At 62.5% G+C, this 13782-nt stretch overlaps 1 protein-coding gene across 33 annotated transcripts in view; it reads left to right on the forward strand.

The window, feature by feature from the left end:
* Nucleotides 1-13782, forward strand: part of JAKMIP3 (Janus kinase and microtubule interacting protein 3) — a 115625-nt gene that overhangs the window by 73338 nt on the left and 28505 nt on the right. For 9 of the 33 annotated variants that reach the window (XM_086681208.1, XM_086681217.1, XM_086681214.1 and 6 more), the window contains 7 exons: nucleotides 646-774; nucleotides 1643-1771; nucleotides 3525-3608; nucleotides 5149-5211; nucleotides 7757-7855; nucleotides 8898-8996; nucleotides 9076-9135. In XM_086681208.1, coding sequence (XP_086537334.1) covers nucleotides 646-774; nucleotides 1643-1771; nucleotides 3525-3608; nucleotides 5149-5211; nucleotides 7757-7855; nucleotides 8898-8996; nucleotides 9076-9135 — 663 coding nt within the window. Of the gene's footprint in view, nucleotides 1-642; nucleotides 775-1642; nucleotides 1772-3524; nucleotides 3609-5148; nucleotides 5212-7756; nucleotides 7856-8897; nucleotides 8997-9075; nucleotides 9136-13782 lie in introns of all 33 variants that reach the window. The other 24 variants (XM_086681207.1, XM_086681216.1, XM_086681218.1 and 21 more) reach the window with 6 other exon arrangements.

Here is a 13782-nt window from a genome sequence, read left to right on the forward strand (position 1 = left end):
CAGGAGATAGCCTCAAGGAACAGTAACTTGTGTGCTGCTTTCTGCAACATGAGTGTTTTCTCGTTTGGCTTTTGAATGCTCAGTGGTCGTTCCTCACACAGGCTGTGAGATGTTCCTTAGGCACAAATGCTGGCTTCTCTGGCCCCCAGAAAGGCCCATGGGAGGAGGGAGAGGGGTTGGGGGTCTCTATCTTTGGGATTATGGCAGAGTATTTAGAGATTTTCTGGAGGCCTGGGAGCCCGGCAGTGCAGTGGTAAGAGTGGACCTGCTGCTCTCCGCCAGGCCCCCCTGCTCCCCGGGCTTCCGGGAGGCGGGAGTGGGGAGAATCCGGGCAACTGGGATAAAGGCCAGGAGCCCTCAACGTGCAGGACAGGTTCAGCAGCCGAGGACGGGATGGTGAAGGCAGGGAGCATCGGCCACGGCGCCCTCCAGCCTTAGTGACCGGTGACCCTCATGAGCCTGACCGTGAAGGGCCCCATCGGGGACTCAGCAGAAGGAGGCCGCGGGGAGCTCCTGGGACCTTCTGGGCCTGTATCTGGGAGAGCGTCGGGGACACTGGCAGGAGGGACTTGGATAGAGTGGACGTGGGGTGGGGAGGGCACATGGGTCTGTGTGTGGATTAACCCGGTCCCTCTTGGTCAGAAGCCGGTTGTGGTGGAGACGTTCTTTGGATACGACGAAGAGGCTTCCCTGGAATCTGATGGCTCCTCTGTCTCTTACCAAACGGACAGGACGGACCAGACCCCGTGCACCCCCGACGATGACCTGGATGAGGTAGCGTCTCACGGGGCCTCTGCACGGGCCGGGGCGGGGCTCCGGGGGTCCAGGGACCTGGCGAGGAGGGCCACGTGCCTCTCCCTGGCTGCCTGCACCCCTGCCCTCTCGCAGGCTGCCCTGGGGTCCGGGCCACGCCGAGACGTACATCAAGGCAACAAAACAATGAGGAGCAGCCCTGTCTTTGATAAAAGCCCAGCCAGCCTGTCCTGCCCAACCCCCCTTCCGGAAGGAACCGCCCTCATACGCAAGCAGACATCTGAGCCCCCTCATGTGGCAGGAAGCCCGTGCTGGGTTTGGTCCGACCCGCCCGGCCCCTGTGGCTGAAGGACACGTAGTGGCAGGCGGTCCACGGACCTGTCCAGGGGCACTCGGGCCATGAGCCAGGCCTCCCCTGGCAGATCCGGGCAGGTGGCCCCATGGCCACCGACCCACGTAGAGACCTAAGCCATGGTAGCCCAGCTGCTGCCACTGGCCCCGGGGATAAGGAGCAGGGGCCGGGCTCCGGTCACTCTCAGACACAGCCACCCTCCCGCAGCAGACCGGGGTGTTCTCCTTGGAGCAGCAAACACTTCGGGGTCCGCTGGGGCCCCGCCAAGGCAGCCGCAACCCCCCGCCTTTTCCCAGGGGCAGCAGGTGTCCTTGCGGTCGGAAGGCATGTGGGGATGGCCGTGGGAAGGGAGCCTGAGCTGTGCGGTGGGGTGGGGAGGAACCGCCTTCTCGGGCCCAGCGCTCACCTGGCCCGCAGGGGGGCCCCAGCTGAGGCCCTGGCCGGGCTCCCGGCCCCTGAGGCTCACCCTGGCCTCAGCGCAGCCGGCTCACCTCCCCGGGTCCCCGGGTAACAGCGTGTCTCCGTGCACCTCTCCAGGGCGTGGCCAAGGAGGAGACGGAGCTGAGGTTCCGGCAGCTGACCATGGAGTACCAGGCCCTGCAGCGAGCCTACGCCTTGCTGCAGGAGCAGGTCGGAGGGACGCTGGACGCAGAGCGAGAAGTTAAGGTCTAACTGACTTCTACTCCACGACGTTCCGGCTCCCGCCGGGGCTCCTCCCCGCTTGACCCCCCGGCCTTGGCAGGGACACTGGCATCGCTTCGCCTTCCGGGCCAAGCCCTCTCCCACGTCCCGCGGTTATTGTCGGGCCCGGCGATGCTCGCCGAGGCCGTCGGGAGCCCGTGTTTGGGAAGTGGCGCCGGCCGTTGGCCGGCCGCGGGTGGGACCCCAGGGCAGCCCCGGCACAGGTGTGAGCGGTGCCCCCCCCCCCCCCGGAGAGCCGGGTTTGTCCCTCTGGGCACTGCAGTTGGCGGACAAGGTAAAGTCGGCTTCCTGGCCAACCTGCTGGTGGCGCTCCTGGGGCCTCCCGGTAACTGAGGCCCAGAGCCAGAGGAGGCCTGGCATCGCAGCTCGGTTCTTGAAACAAGCCAAGATTATTTGTTTGTCCGGTAAACGCTGAGCTCGGATGCCGTGCCCCCCTTTCCCCTGAGCCTCGCCAGGCAGGCCCAGCCGGGAGCAGGTAGTGTCCCCTCCTGCCCCTGCTTCCCTGGACCCTGGGCCAGGTACTCATGGTCCATCCGCCAAAGGCAGGTGCCCTTGCCGGCCGCCAGGGGAGGCCGTGGTGGGGGGCTGTGTCCTGCCGCCCTCCCCCAAACCCCCTTTACCCCCGTCCCTGATGCGTGGCCTGCTCTGCTGGGGCTCAGAGGGCATGCCCGGCATAGAGAGATAAGCTTCGTCCCTGTGGAGTGAAGGGGTCTTCTGCCCTGCTGCTGTGGGGCCTGGGGGCCAGCTCTGTCCCCAGCCTACACGGGACAACACCACTTAGCCATTTCTGCAACTCTGGCTGGCCGGCTGAGCATGGACGTCTTCGAACCAGGGCACAGTGTCAGCGGGGTCCCCTCCCCTAGACCGTATGTGTCCTGGCTGCCTGGAGAGCCCCTGGGCCTCCAGAGAATCGGGTGGGGACTAGCTAGGACCCCGGCCAGCTTCACTTTCATCTCTGCGGATGGAGAGCAGAGGCCGGGGGAGGGAGAGCCTGGGTCCACCGATGTCATGAGGAGAGGCACCCAGGGCCCGGCCAGGGGATACCCTGCCCTCCCCAAGCTGAGGGACCCCTGACCCTGTGCCTTCATCTGCCCTGGAGGCTGTTCCCCGGGGAGCAGGAGCACCAGAAGAATGGAGTGCCCTATAGCTTGGACCTCACGAGTGCACATGAACTCCCAGGAGGGCGGTTTGGACCCTCGGGGGCCTTGCATGCACCAGGGCAGTGAGCGTGGGCTTCCACAGGGGGCCCCGGGGGGAGAAAGTGAGTGAAGTCAGCAAGCAGAATCCAGGTGAAGCCAGGACCGGCAGAGGGCGCCTGTGCGGGAAGGGAAGGGAAGGGCGTCTGGTCCCTGCTGGGCAGATGGCCAAGCCCTGCCAGTGTCCTCACTGTCGCCCTCGAGACTGGAACCAGCCCCCCTGGGCCGCGCCCGGCCACGCCCATCAGCTGTTCCATCCTGTGACAGACTTCCTTCCGCCAGCACGCTCTCAGAGTCAGTCTGCAGGCCGTCCCTGTGGTCTAAGTGAGGTCGCCTGCTTCAAACCAGCCTCAGAGTTCTTCCCTCCGTGCTGAGCACTCCTTGCAAAGGGGAGAACGGCCTCCTCTCCGGTAGCAGAGGTGGCGGAGGCAGAAGGCAGAAGGTCGCTGAGAGTCTCTGTCCCTGTGGGTATGTCCTGGCTTTTAGAGAAAGTTGGATGTATGTCTCCTCCCGTCCTACAGACCCGTGAGCAGCTCCAAGCAGAGGTGCAGAGGGCCCAGACGCGGATAGAGGATCTCGAGCAGACCCTGGCTGAGCAGGGACAGGTGGGTGTGTGGAGCCCGGGTCCCTGGGGGGCTCCAGGGGGTCGGAGGGAGCCTGAGGGGCACGGACTCCTGGGGAGGGCGGCGGCCCGTGTGCGCGCGTGCGGGTGAAAGTTATTGGCTGCGCACTGAAGACTCACACCTCGATCAAAAATGTGAAAACTGGAAGGAATCTGTATCCAGAGGAAGGAGACAGCAGCCTTGACGGGGCGGGCACGCGCCCGGCCGAGAGTGCGTGGCCTCTCTGGGCTTGGTCTGGGTGGGCCCCGTCTCTCCCCCAGCTCAGGGCCAGGATTTCAGGCCCCTGGAGGTTGTCAATCACTCCCTCACCACCTCGGGGCTCTTCGAACCCCGTGGGAGGGCATCCTCCCGCCCTGGCCACGGGCCTGTGACCTGCTGGATGGCGCAGCTCCAGGTGGAGTCACCATGCGGCAGGACGACGTCCGCGTAGGGCTGGGAGGGTCTGCCTGGAAGGCGCCTGGCCCAGCACCGAGCCCCGTGCAGACCCACGGCGGTCCTTGACATGTTAACTGCCGGGTGGACGGCTGGCCGGACAAGAGGAGGGCCTGAGTGACACCGGGGCCACACTGTGAGCACCCCTGCCTGAGCATGCGGCCAGGCTTCAGCGCCAGATTGGCTCGCGCCCCACCACGGCCACCACATCTCCGCCCGGGGCCACGGCACACTTGGGCTGCAAGAACGGCGTTCTGGAGTTGAGCTGTGCACAGTCCTCACGGACCCTGCCTGGACTTCGAGACTGAGATCCCTGGGCCCCACGCCATGCTGGATAGGAGCAGTGGTGGTAGCTGGGACACGAGGAGGAGGAGAGGGAGGGACAGGAGGAAGGGGAGGAGGGGGAGGAAGAGGAGGGGGAGGAAGAAGAAGGAGGAGAAGGAGGAGAAGGAGAAAAGAAGACAACGCTGCCTTTCATCTGCTGAGATGAATCTTTCAAGCTTCGAAGATGACTTTGCTGGAAAGAAGCTGGGGCAATAGGCCTTCCTCCTGACACCTGACTGGAAACGCTGCTGGGGCAGGGGGCAGGGGGCACGCCGGAGACCCTGTGCTTCCCCCAAGGCCTGACCCTGGGACGGGGTCCGCAGGGCGGCCACACACATCTCTCGCTGTTGCACAAATGCCTCCGTCTGAGTGTCCGAGAGTGAGATGGACCGGGCGCCCCCCTCCCACCCTGTCGAGGGAACCTGGCTCCCGCCGGCTCCAGTCAGGGTCCCCGGACCCGTGACGTCCACGTGGTACCACGTGCCGCTGGTGCCTGGCCGGGAGCGCTGTCCACGTGGGGGTACCAGGGGTCCGCCTGAAGTGGGGCTGCCCCCGTCTGCTCTGTCCGGGTCCCTCCCAGGAGATACAGGGTGAAATCAGAGGTGTTCATTAGCTGTGCGAGTGAGCCATCCCGGGTGGTCATGTCAGAAGCTGGGTGTTGAGTCCTTTGGTCGGATCCTCTGTTCTGCTGAATTGTGATTTAAATGCTGACTTGGAGATTAACCCTGTGGTGAATCTGTTTCTCCAATTCAATTCCGCGTCCAAGGACATGAAGTGGATTGAAGAGAAGCAAGCTTTGTATCGAAGGAACCAAGAGCTCGTGGAGAAGGTATGTCTGTGGCCGTCCTGCCCTCTGGCCGCCTCCCCTGTGCTCCCGGGCGTGTGCGGCCAGTGCTGCTGGGCAGGGGTGGGGGAGTGGGGGGGGTCGCTCGGCAGAGCCTCCGTGGCCGCCCCCTCGCCGGGCCTGCTGGCGGCTCACTCCCGGGAGGCCGCCCCCTCCGCCTCCTGGAGACGGTGAGCCGTGCGTCTAGAGCTGCGTCTGGGCTCCTGTTTTGTCCCACGGATGGGCTCTGTGGTTGGCGAGGGCCAGGCAGGCTCTGTGGAAGAGTTGTCCTTTCAAAACCGCTGGAGTCACCCCATTCAGAAGCCTTGTTGAGCCAGGACACTGTATTCCGGGAAGAGGTCCTTTGAGGGTCCCCGGGAGCTGGGCTTCAGTTTCTGTCACCACCGCGCAACTGTGAGGGCGTGTGACGTAACCAAAGCTTCCCTGGCAGTGGCTGTGGCCGTGGCCATGGACTCTCCTGGCTGTGGCTAACAGGAGGCTCCAAAATGCTGTCATCCCTGTCACCCCGCCCCCAGACTGGGGCTTTTTGGCTGGAAGAAGGCTTTATGTGACTGGTCAGGAAACACGGTGCCCAGCTGGCCAGTGCCTGTTAGTGGCCTGAGCTCCTCCCAGGAGCTGCCTGGCTTCCCCTTGTCCCTGGACGTGAGACGTCTGTTCGTGGGCACCTCCGCCTACATCACCACCTCTCTGATCCAGCCCGTTCTTGGGGCCGGTTCAGGGAGGGACCCACAGCACTAAAGGCCGAGGACTGTACATGGTTCGTCAGATGACACTTGGGCAGCTGGGGACCGTCCCCAGTGGGTAGGGCCCAGAGTGCTGTAGCAGGTGGCTCGGAACAGGATGGGAGCCGGAGCTACATGTTTAGAGGCAGAAAGGCCACCAGGGCTTACAGTTGGCTCCCGCAGCCCCACCATCGTCATGCCTACGTGACGGTGCCATTGTGGCCCGTCCCTCCCAGCCACAGCCCTCGCCCTGGGCCAAGGACTTTCCATGGCATCTGCCGCCCTTCCCGAGAAGAGCCAGACTAGGGTGTCCTCACGAGCCTCAAGGGCCACCTCCTCGACGGTGCTTCCCACAGACCAGCAGCCCCCAAACCAAGGCTGTGGGTCCCAGTTCAGCCACCCGCCCCGCCTGAAGCCGTTAGTCCCACACGGGGCTGTGCTTTGGGTATTATGTCTTGAACACTGAGTGACACCTACGTGCTTCCTGCTTGTATCTTAAATCAGGACAGCTGTGCTCACCTTCTCTGGTGCTCACCTGCACACGTAAACACGTGTGTGTGCACGGAAATGCTTGTGTGCACACATAATGTTCACGTGCACGCTAAAATCTTGTGTGCCCTTAAACATGCACGTGCACACTCACTCGTGTGCATGCAAACACACGTGCACACTTAAATGTTCTTGCATACACACCCATGAGCACGTTTAACCACTGTGCACACTTAAATACTCCCTCGTACACATAACAGTTGCGCACACGTAAATGCTTGTGTGTGCACAAAAATACCTACATGCTTTTGTGCACACATACTTACTCATTGTACTCCTGTACTCTTCTCGTATATGCTTGTGTGCACACACGTTTGTATGCATACATTTAAGTACTTCTTACATACACACTCATGTGCACGCAGTACATACACGTGCACATTTAAACACACACAGGCACAATGTCCATGTGCAAACACTGTGCTCACTTCAAACCTGTACTTTTCTCTGCCTACCATGGACATGGGGTCACATTCTTGGCCTGTGGGTGCTCCCCCACGGCCTCAGCTGTGACACATGCACTGTGATAAGGCCCTGCCCCTGAACGCACGGCTCCCTTGCTGGGTGCTGAACCCCTGGAACCATCTCTCCACCCACCCCCGAGCATCCCAGCAGGGTATTCGGTTCCCCAAGCTCAGTTCGGGGGATGGGCCGAGTCCCCTGCCCGCAGCGGACACCCTTCTGGAACACCCTTTCCTTTCGGGGGGATGGGCCGAGCCCCCGCCCTCAGCAGACACCCTTCTGGAACACCCTCTCCTGTGTTCACAAGGCTGAGTGCCCCAGGATGCGTGGCGCTCACCCTTGGGAGGGCATGGGCCGTGCATGTTTCTGATTCTGTTTAAACAACCTCCTAATTAGTAAAGTTCACTCTGGAGGGGGTCAGGCAGCGATGGCTCATGGCCCTTCCATTGCTTCTGGGCCAGCCTGGGCTCTAAGGAGCACTGTCATACAGGGACATCTTACCGTCTCTTCCCTTGATGGGTCCCTTCCCTTCCCCATCTCTGCTCAGATGGCCAGGCCGAGCTCCGGGCTCTTGGGGCTCCTCGCCCCCTGATCTGCCCCTGCGTCCCCCCATCCCGATTAACCAACGGCTGGAGACTCAACCCTGTCTCACTAGGACGGACCCACATGGACTCCAGCTGGAGTGAGGTCTCTGGGCACTGGGGTGGGTCAGCTGTCCCCAGAGAGCCAGCAGCTGTCAGGACAGCTGGGGAGTTGACCTGTGACCTCAGGCATCTCATCTGCCTTTTATTTTACAGATCAAGCAAATGGAGACGGAAGAGGGTCGGTTAAGACACGAGGTCCAGGATGCAAGAGACCAGAACGAGCTGCTAGAGTTCCGGATCCTGGAGCTGGAGGTGTGTCTCAGGGCGGGCGCGGGCGTCAGGGCACAGGCCACCAGCCTGCAGAGCCGGGGTGGGCACAAGGGGCACAGGCCACCAGCCGCGGACGGAGGGAGGCCTGTTGGCTGGTCACTTGGCCTTCCTGACCTGAGCTTTTGTTCATGACCCCAAGAGGGAGGGCCTCTCTGGGGGCAGAGGAGCCCCCCTCTGCGTGGGGAACCATGGAGGAAACAAGGACAAAACGTACCCCGGAAGAATGAAACATGAGTGTCTGCTTCTAGACCCGTGGGGGCTGGACAATCATGGCTGTGCCTCGTTGTGCTGTGGGGGCCACACGCCCGACCACAGTGGTCAGCCTGGCCGACGTTTCCTTCTTGCTCATTTAAGCCCCTGAGTGCAGGCAGCTGGGTGCCACACGGTGACCAGGTGCCCTTTGTCTGTCCTCTGCCATGACCCTGGCCTCCTACAGCGGAGGGAGCTGGAGCAAGGCTCCCTTGGGGAAAGGGCCAGCCACGCGTGGACGGCCACATTGCTGCCTTCACCTGCCACTGTCACTCCTCCCCATGAGGGCAGCTGGGGGCACGGTCCACCTGTGAGGCGTGAGGAAGTGATCTGGACTGGTGTTTGCCTTGCGGGCCGCCTACACACCCCTTGGGGGCCCCCTTCTCAGTCCTGGTCACCGTTGGGACCTTTGGTGACCACGAGGGCATGACCCTCGCTGGTGGGAGCGACCACATTTTGTATGATACTGTGAGAAGATGGGGGTCCCCAGGGTCTTGCTGTGGTCAGCCTGTGGAGGACCCGCTCCCTGAGGCTCCCAACAGCCCTGGAGTTCACAGTGGATGGCAGGTCGGCAGGTCGCCAGCGGGGGTGGTGACCGGGGAGCAGGGAGCTGAGCCGGATCCCCAGGGCCTGTCTGGGCCGGGAGCTCCCTTCTCCGCCAGCGTCTGTCTGCACAGGGGCCGCCTGCTGCCCTTGGGGCTTCGTTTCACAAACGTGGACCCTATTTGCGGGTCCCCAGCACAGCTCGGCGCCAGCCTCCCGCTTTCTGTCCTAGGAAAGGGAGAGGAAGTCGCCCGCCATCAACCTCCACCACACCCCGTTCGCGGAAGGGAAGAGCCCCCTCCAGGCCTACTGCGAAGCGGAAGGCGTGACGGTAAGCCCCCCACCCCCCCGCCCTGCACCCCGTGCTGCCCACCCGGCTGGCACTCACCCCAGCCCGTCTGTCCTTCTAGGACATCCTGGTCGCGGAGCTGATGAAGCAGCTGGACATCCTGGGGGATAACGCCGTAAGTGTATGTCGCTCTCCTGACTTGTGCATGCCTCCTCATGCGAGCCACCACCCCCATCAGCCCCCCTTGGTCAGGGGCCCCGTGAGTCCCACCATGAACCTGCCACAGCTGCCCTGCCCGCCCGCACCCTCCCTGTGGCCATAGCGCTTGGGGCGGCCCCTTTCTCATGTTGTCCCCGTGTCCGGCCGGGTGGTGCCTAGCAGCCAGAGACACGGAGCTCAGTGCTGTGCTCTGCTGGGTGGGGGGGCCTCCGCCTGCACACCGTCTCCTCCGGCAGTGGTGCTTCTGGCTAGTGTTTTCTCAGTTTCCGGAATCCTCTCCGTACCCCTGATACTCTGCAGCTCCTTTCTGTACCTTAGATAGCCCAGACTCTTAGGGGTTCCCATCCCCTTGGTTTTGGGAGAGGGGCAGGCACCATTTATAATCTGCAAATCTTATTAAGGAGACAGTTTCAATTTCTACGGCAAACTCCTGGAAGAATGCTAATTACTGAGTGACTGTACCCCTTCATCCCGCCCTCCGTGCATCCCTCCCTCCACCCTCTACCCTGTCTGTCATCCCTCCATTCGTCCATCCATCTGTACTCCTTCCCTCCATCCTCTGTCCTCCATTTATCCATCCACCCACACACCCATCCACCCACCCATCCACCCACCCATCCATCCATCCACCCACCCACCCCTCCCTCTACCCACCCACCCATATCCATCCACCCATCCCTCCACCCATCCCTCCACCCATCCACCCATCCCTTCACCCACCCATCCATCCATCCATCCATCCATCCACCCACACACCCATCCACCCACCCACCCACCCACCCCTCCCTCTACCCACCCACCCATCCACCCCTCCCTCTACCCACCCACCCATATCCATCCACCCATCCCTCCACCCATCCACCCATCCCTCCACCCATCCACCCATCCCTCCACTCACCCATCCACCCACCCACCCATCCACCCATCCATCCACCCACCCATCCACCCACCCATCCACCCACCCATCCACCCACCCACCCATCCATCCATCCACATATCATCCATCTATCCATCCACCCACCCACCCCTCCCTCTACCCACCCACCCATATCCATCCACCCATCCCTCCACCCATCCCTCCACCCTTCCCTTCACCCATCCCTCCACCCACCCATCCCTCCACCCATCCCTCCACCCATCCTTCCATCCACCCACCCATCCATCCACCCATCCATCCATCCACCCACACACCCATCCACCCACCCACCCACCCCTCCCTCTACCCACCCACCCACCCACCCCTCCCTCTACCCACCCACCCATATCCATCCACCCATCCCTCCACCCACCCACCCATCCCTCCACCCACCCATCCACCCACCCACCCACCCACCCATCCACCCACTCACCCACCCATCCACCCACCCATCCATCCATCCACCCACCCATCCACCCACCCATCCATCCACCCATCCATCCACCCACCCATCCACCCACCCATCCACCCATCCATCCATCCACCCACCCACCCCTCCCTCTACCCACCCACCCATCCACCCCTCCCTCTACCCACCCACCCATATCCATCCACCCATCCCTCCACCCATCCACCCATCCCTCCACCCATCCACCCATCCCTCCACTCACCCATCCACCCACCCACCCATCCACCCATCCATCCACCCACCCATCCACCCACCCATCCACCCACCCATCCACCCACCCACCCATCCATCCATCCACATATCATCCATCTATCCATCCACCCACCCACCCCTCCCTCTACCCACCCACCCATATCCATCCACCCATCCCTCCACCCATCCCTCCACCCTTCCCTTCACCCATCCCTCCACCCACCCATCCCTCCACCCATCCCTCCACCCATCCTTCCATCCACCCACCCATCCATCCACCCATCCATCCATCCACCCACACACCCATCCACCCACCCACCCACCCCTCCCTCTACCCACCCACCCACCCACCCCTCCCTCTACCCACCCACCCATATCCATCCACCCATCCCTCCACCCACCCACCCATCCCTCCACCCACCCATCCACCCACCCACCCACCCACCCATCCACCCACTCACCCACCCATCCACCCACCCATCCATCCATCCACCCACCCATCCACCCACCCATCCATCCACCCATCCATCCACCCACCCATCCACCCACCCATCCACCCATCCATCCATCCACCCACCCATCCATCCACATATCATCCATCCACCCACCCACCCCTCCCTCTACCCACCCACCCATATCCATCCACCCATCCCTCCACCCATCCCTCCACCCATCCCTTCACCCATCCCTCCACCCACCCATCCCTCCACCCACCCATCCCTCCACCCACCCATCCCTCCACCCATCCATCCCTCCACCCGCCCATCCATCCACCCATCCATCTACCCACCCATCCACCCATCCACCCACCCATCCACCCATCCATCCATCCATCCACCCATCCATCCACCCACCCATCTTCTATCTGTCCTTTATCCATCATTCTGCGCTCATTGAGTCCCCTGTCCAATGAGCAGTTCAGCTGTGCTAGAAGGCAGCCTCACTCACCACCCAGAACTTTTCCTCCTCCAAGGTATACCAATAAGCATACAGTCTACGGCTAATCCTAAGACACCTTGGTTTCCCCATCCTGGTCACTGCTCTTGAGAAAGAGCAAGGTACTTAGTCAAATTAGCGCACTGCACGAAGCGGAAAGAGAAAAACTCAAAAACAAATGCGTGTAAACACACCCACTCATACTCAGGCACACACACCCAAACCCAGGCACTCACGCGTATTCCTGGGGCTAGTTGTTCTCCCCAGCAGCTGTGACGTGTACAGGGCCCTGTGTCGACAAGAACTCTTCTGTCCTTGGCCCCCCTTCACTTGGGAAGGGAGGCTCTGCTGGCTGTATTTGGCCCTCCCCCAGACCCATCTCGGCTGTAGGCCGTTGAGGCCTCAGCTCGTGGCAAGGATGGGGTCCGGTCCCGAGTTGCCAGGCCCCATCACAGGCTCTTGGGAACCATATTGGTTAACCTTCCGATTCACAGCTGGAGAAACTGAGGCCCAAGAGGACACCCGTTCAGGGTCACGGAGCTGGTGTAGGTTCAGCCTACCACTGTCCAGTTCAGTCCAGGGCCCCTCTACGACCCTGTAGCTGCCTACTCAAGAGCACCAGGAGGCAGGACAGCCATGGGGCCATCAAGTGGCCTCAGAGTATGGGGACAGAGGCTATTGGGGCCTAGAGGACACACCTTCAGATTTATGCTCAGGTGACTGTGGGGAGACCATGGCAGTTCCTGCCAGTGGGTCGGAGGACATCCCTTCAGGTGGTCACAGTTGAGCATATGGGCACACTTCACACGCACCTCGTGACCCAAGACTGTGCCCCATGGAGCCTGAGCCCACAGATCCATTCCTGGAGCTCAGAGTGGCCTGGCACCTGAAGCAGGTGACAGGGACAGCCTGGCCCCTGCTACGGTCACAGCCAGGACATACTCGTGCTGTGGCTGCTTGGCACAGTCCACCTCCGAGAAGCTCGCAGCCTCCAGACTGGCTACGTGGGTGCCTGAACCCCAGACCTCGGTTTGCTCAAGAGTCGGGGCCCTTGGAGTTGAGCAGAGGCTGGCAGGGGCCGAGTGGATCCCCGCCCTCCCTGGTGGGCGGCGCCACTCGCCACTGCTGTACCTGGACCGCAGAGAGATGGGTCACCCCGGGAAGGCGGAGCAGATGGCACCTGGCTGAGGTTGGGGCCTGGGGACGGGGTCACCTCCTGGCCAGGCTGCTCGCCCCATGGGACGCTGCAGGCCCTTCAGCCCCCGGCATAACCATGTCCTGGGAGGATCTCCCTGAAGCCCCTTGCTCAGCCTTCCCCGGTTCCTGTCTTGGGAGGAGGGAGTGCACGGGGGCCTGGCCAGCTTCCCCGAGAGCAGGGGTGTGAGGAGCGCCTTCCCAGCCTGGCTCTGTGCCGAGTCGGGGTCACTGTGACCCAAGGACACAGCTTGCTCTGCGCCTATGGCACCTGGTCACTGCCCCCCCCCCCCCTTTGCTGACTGCTGCTGGGGTAGAGGATGGTGAGAGACCCCTGCCCTTGGGAGGGCTTTCTGAACAGACTGACCCTGAGTCAGGGGCGTTCCAGGCTGTAGGGGGCTGTCCTCCGGCTCAGTGATCCCAGCAGCCTCTGCCCTGCTCTGGTCTCTGCTTCCCCTCCGCACCCACGGCTGTCCCGCACACTGGGCCCCGCAGTGGGGACGGTCCAGCTCCTGCTCTGCCCCGGTGCTGCTGCAGGTGGGAGTCAGGGTCCGAGTGAGTGAAACGCCTGTAGCCTCTGAGGACGCTCGTTGGCCCCAAAGCCAGACTCGCCCAGAAGGAGCACCCAGGTGGCCCCTTAGGAAGAGGCATGAATACGCTGAGCAGAACAAGACAAAGAGCCGGGGGAGGGGTGGACACCATTTCGTAGCCATGAGTGTCAGGTGTTCACCCCGCATGTCCGGGCGGTGTTTTAATAATAGTAACTCGGGCTGCACACGCGGCAGCTGGCTTTCAACAAAGACGTGGACGGGAACGGCGGGGACACGTGTGTTGCCGCTGCCTGTGTTCTGCTACCCCCCCACCCCCGCCTCTGCCTCAGCTGGCTACTTACAGTGTCCTGG

Source organism: Puma concolor, chromosome D2 (assembly GCF_028749965.1).
Source record: "Puma concolor isolate L17-30 chromosome D2, mPumCon1.1.hap2, whole genome shotgun sequence".
Lineage (NCBI taxonomy): Eukaryota > Metazoa > Chordata > Mammalia > Carnivora > Felidae > Puma > Puma concolor.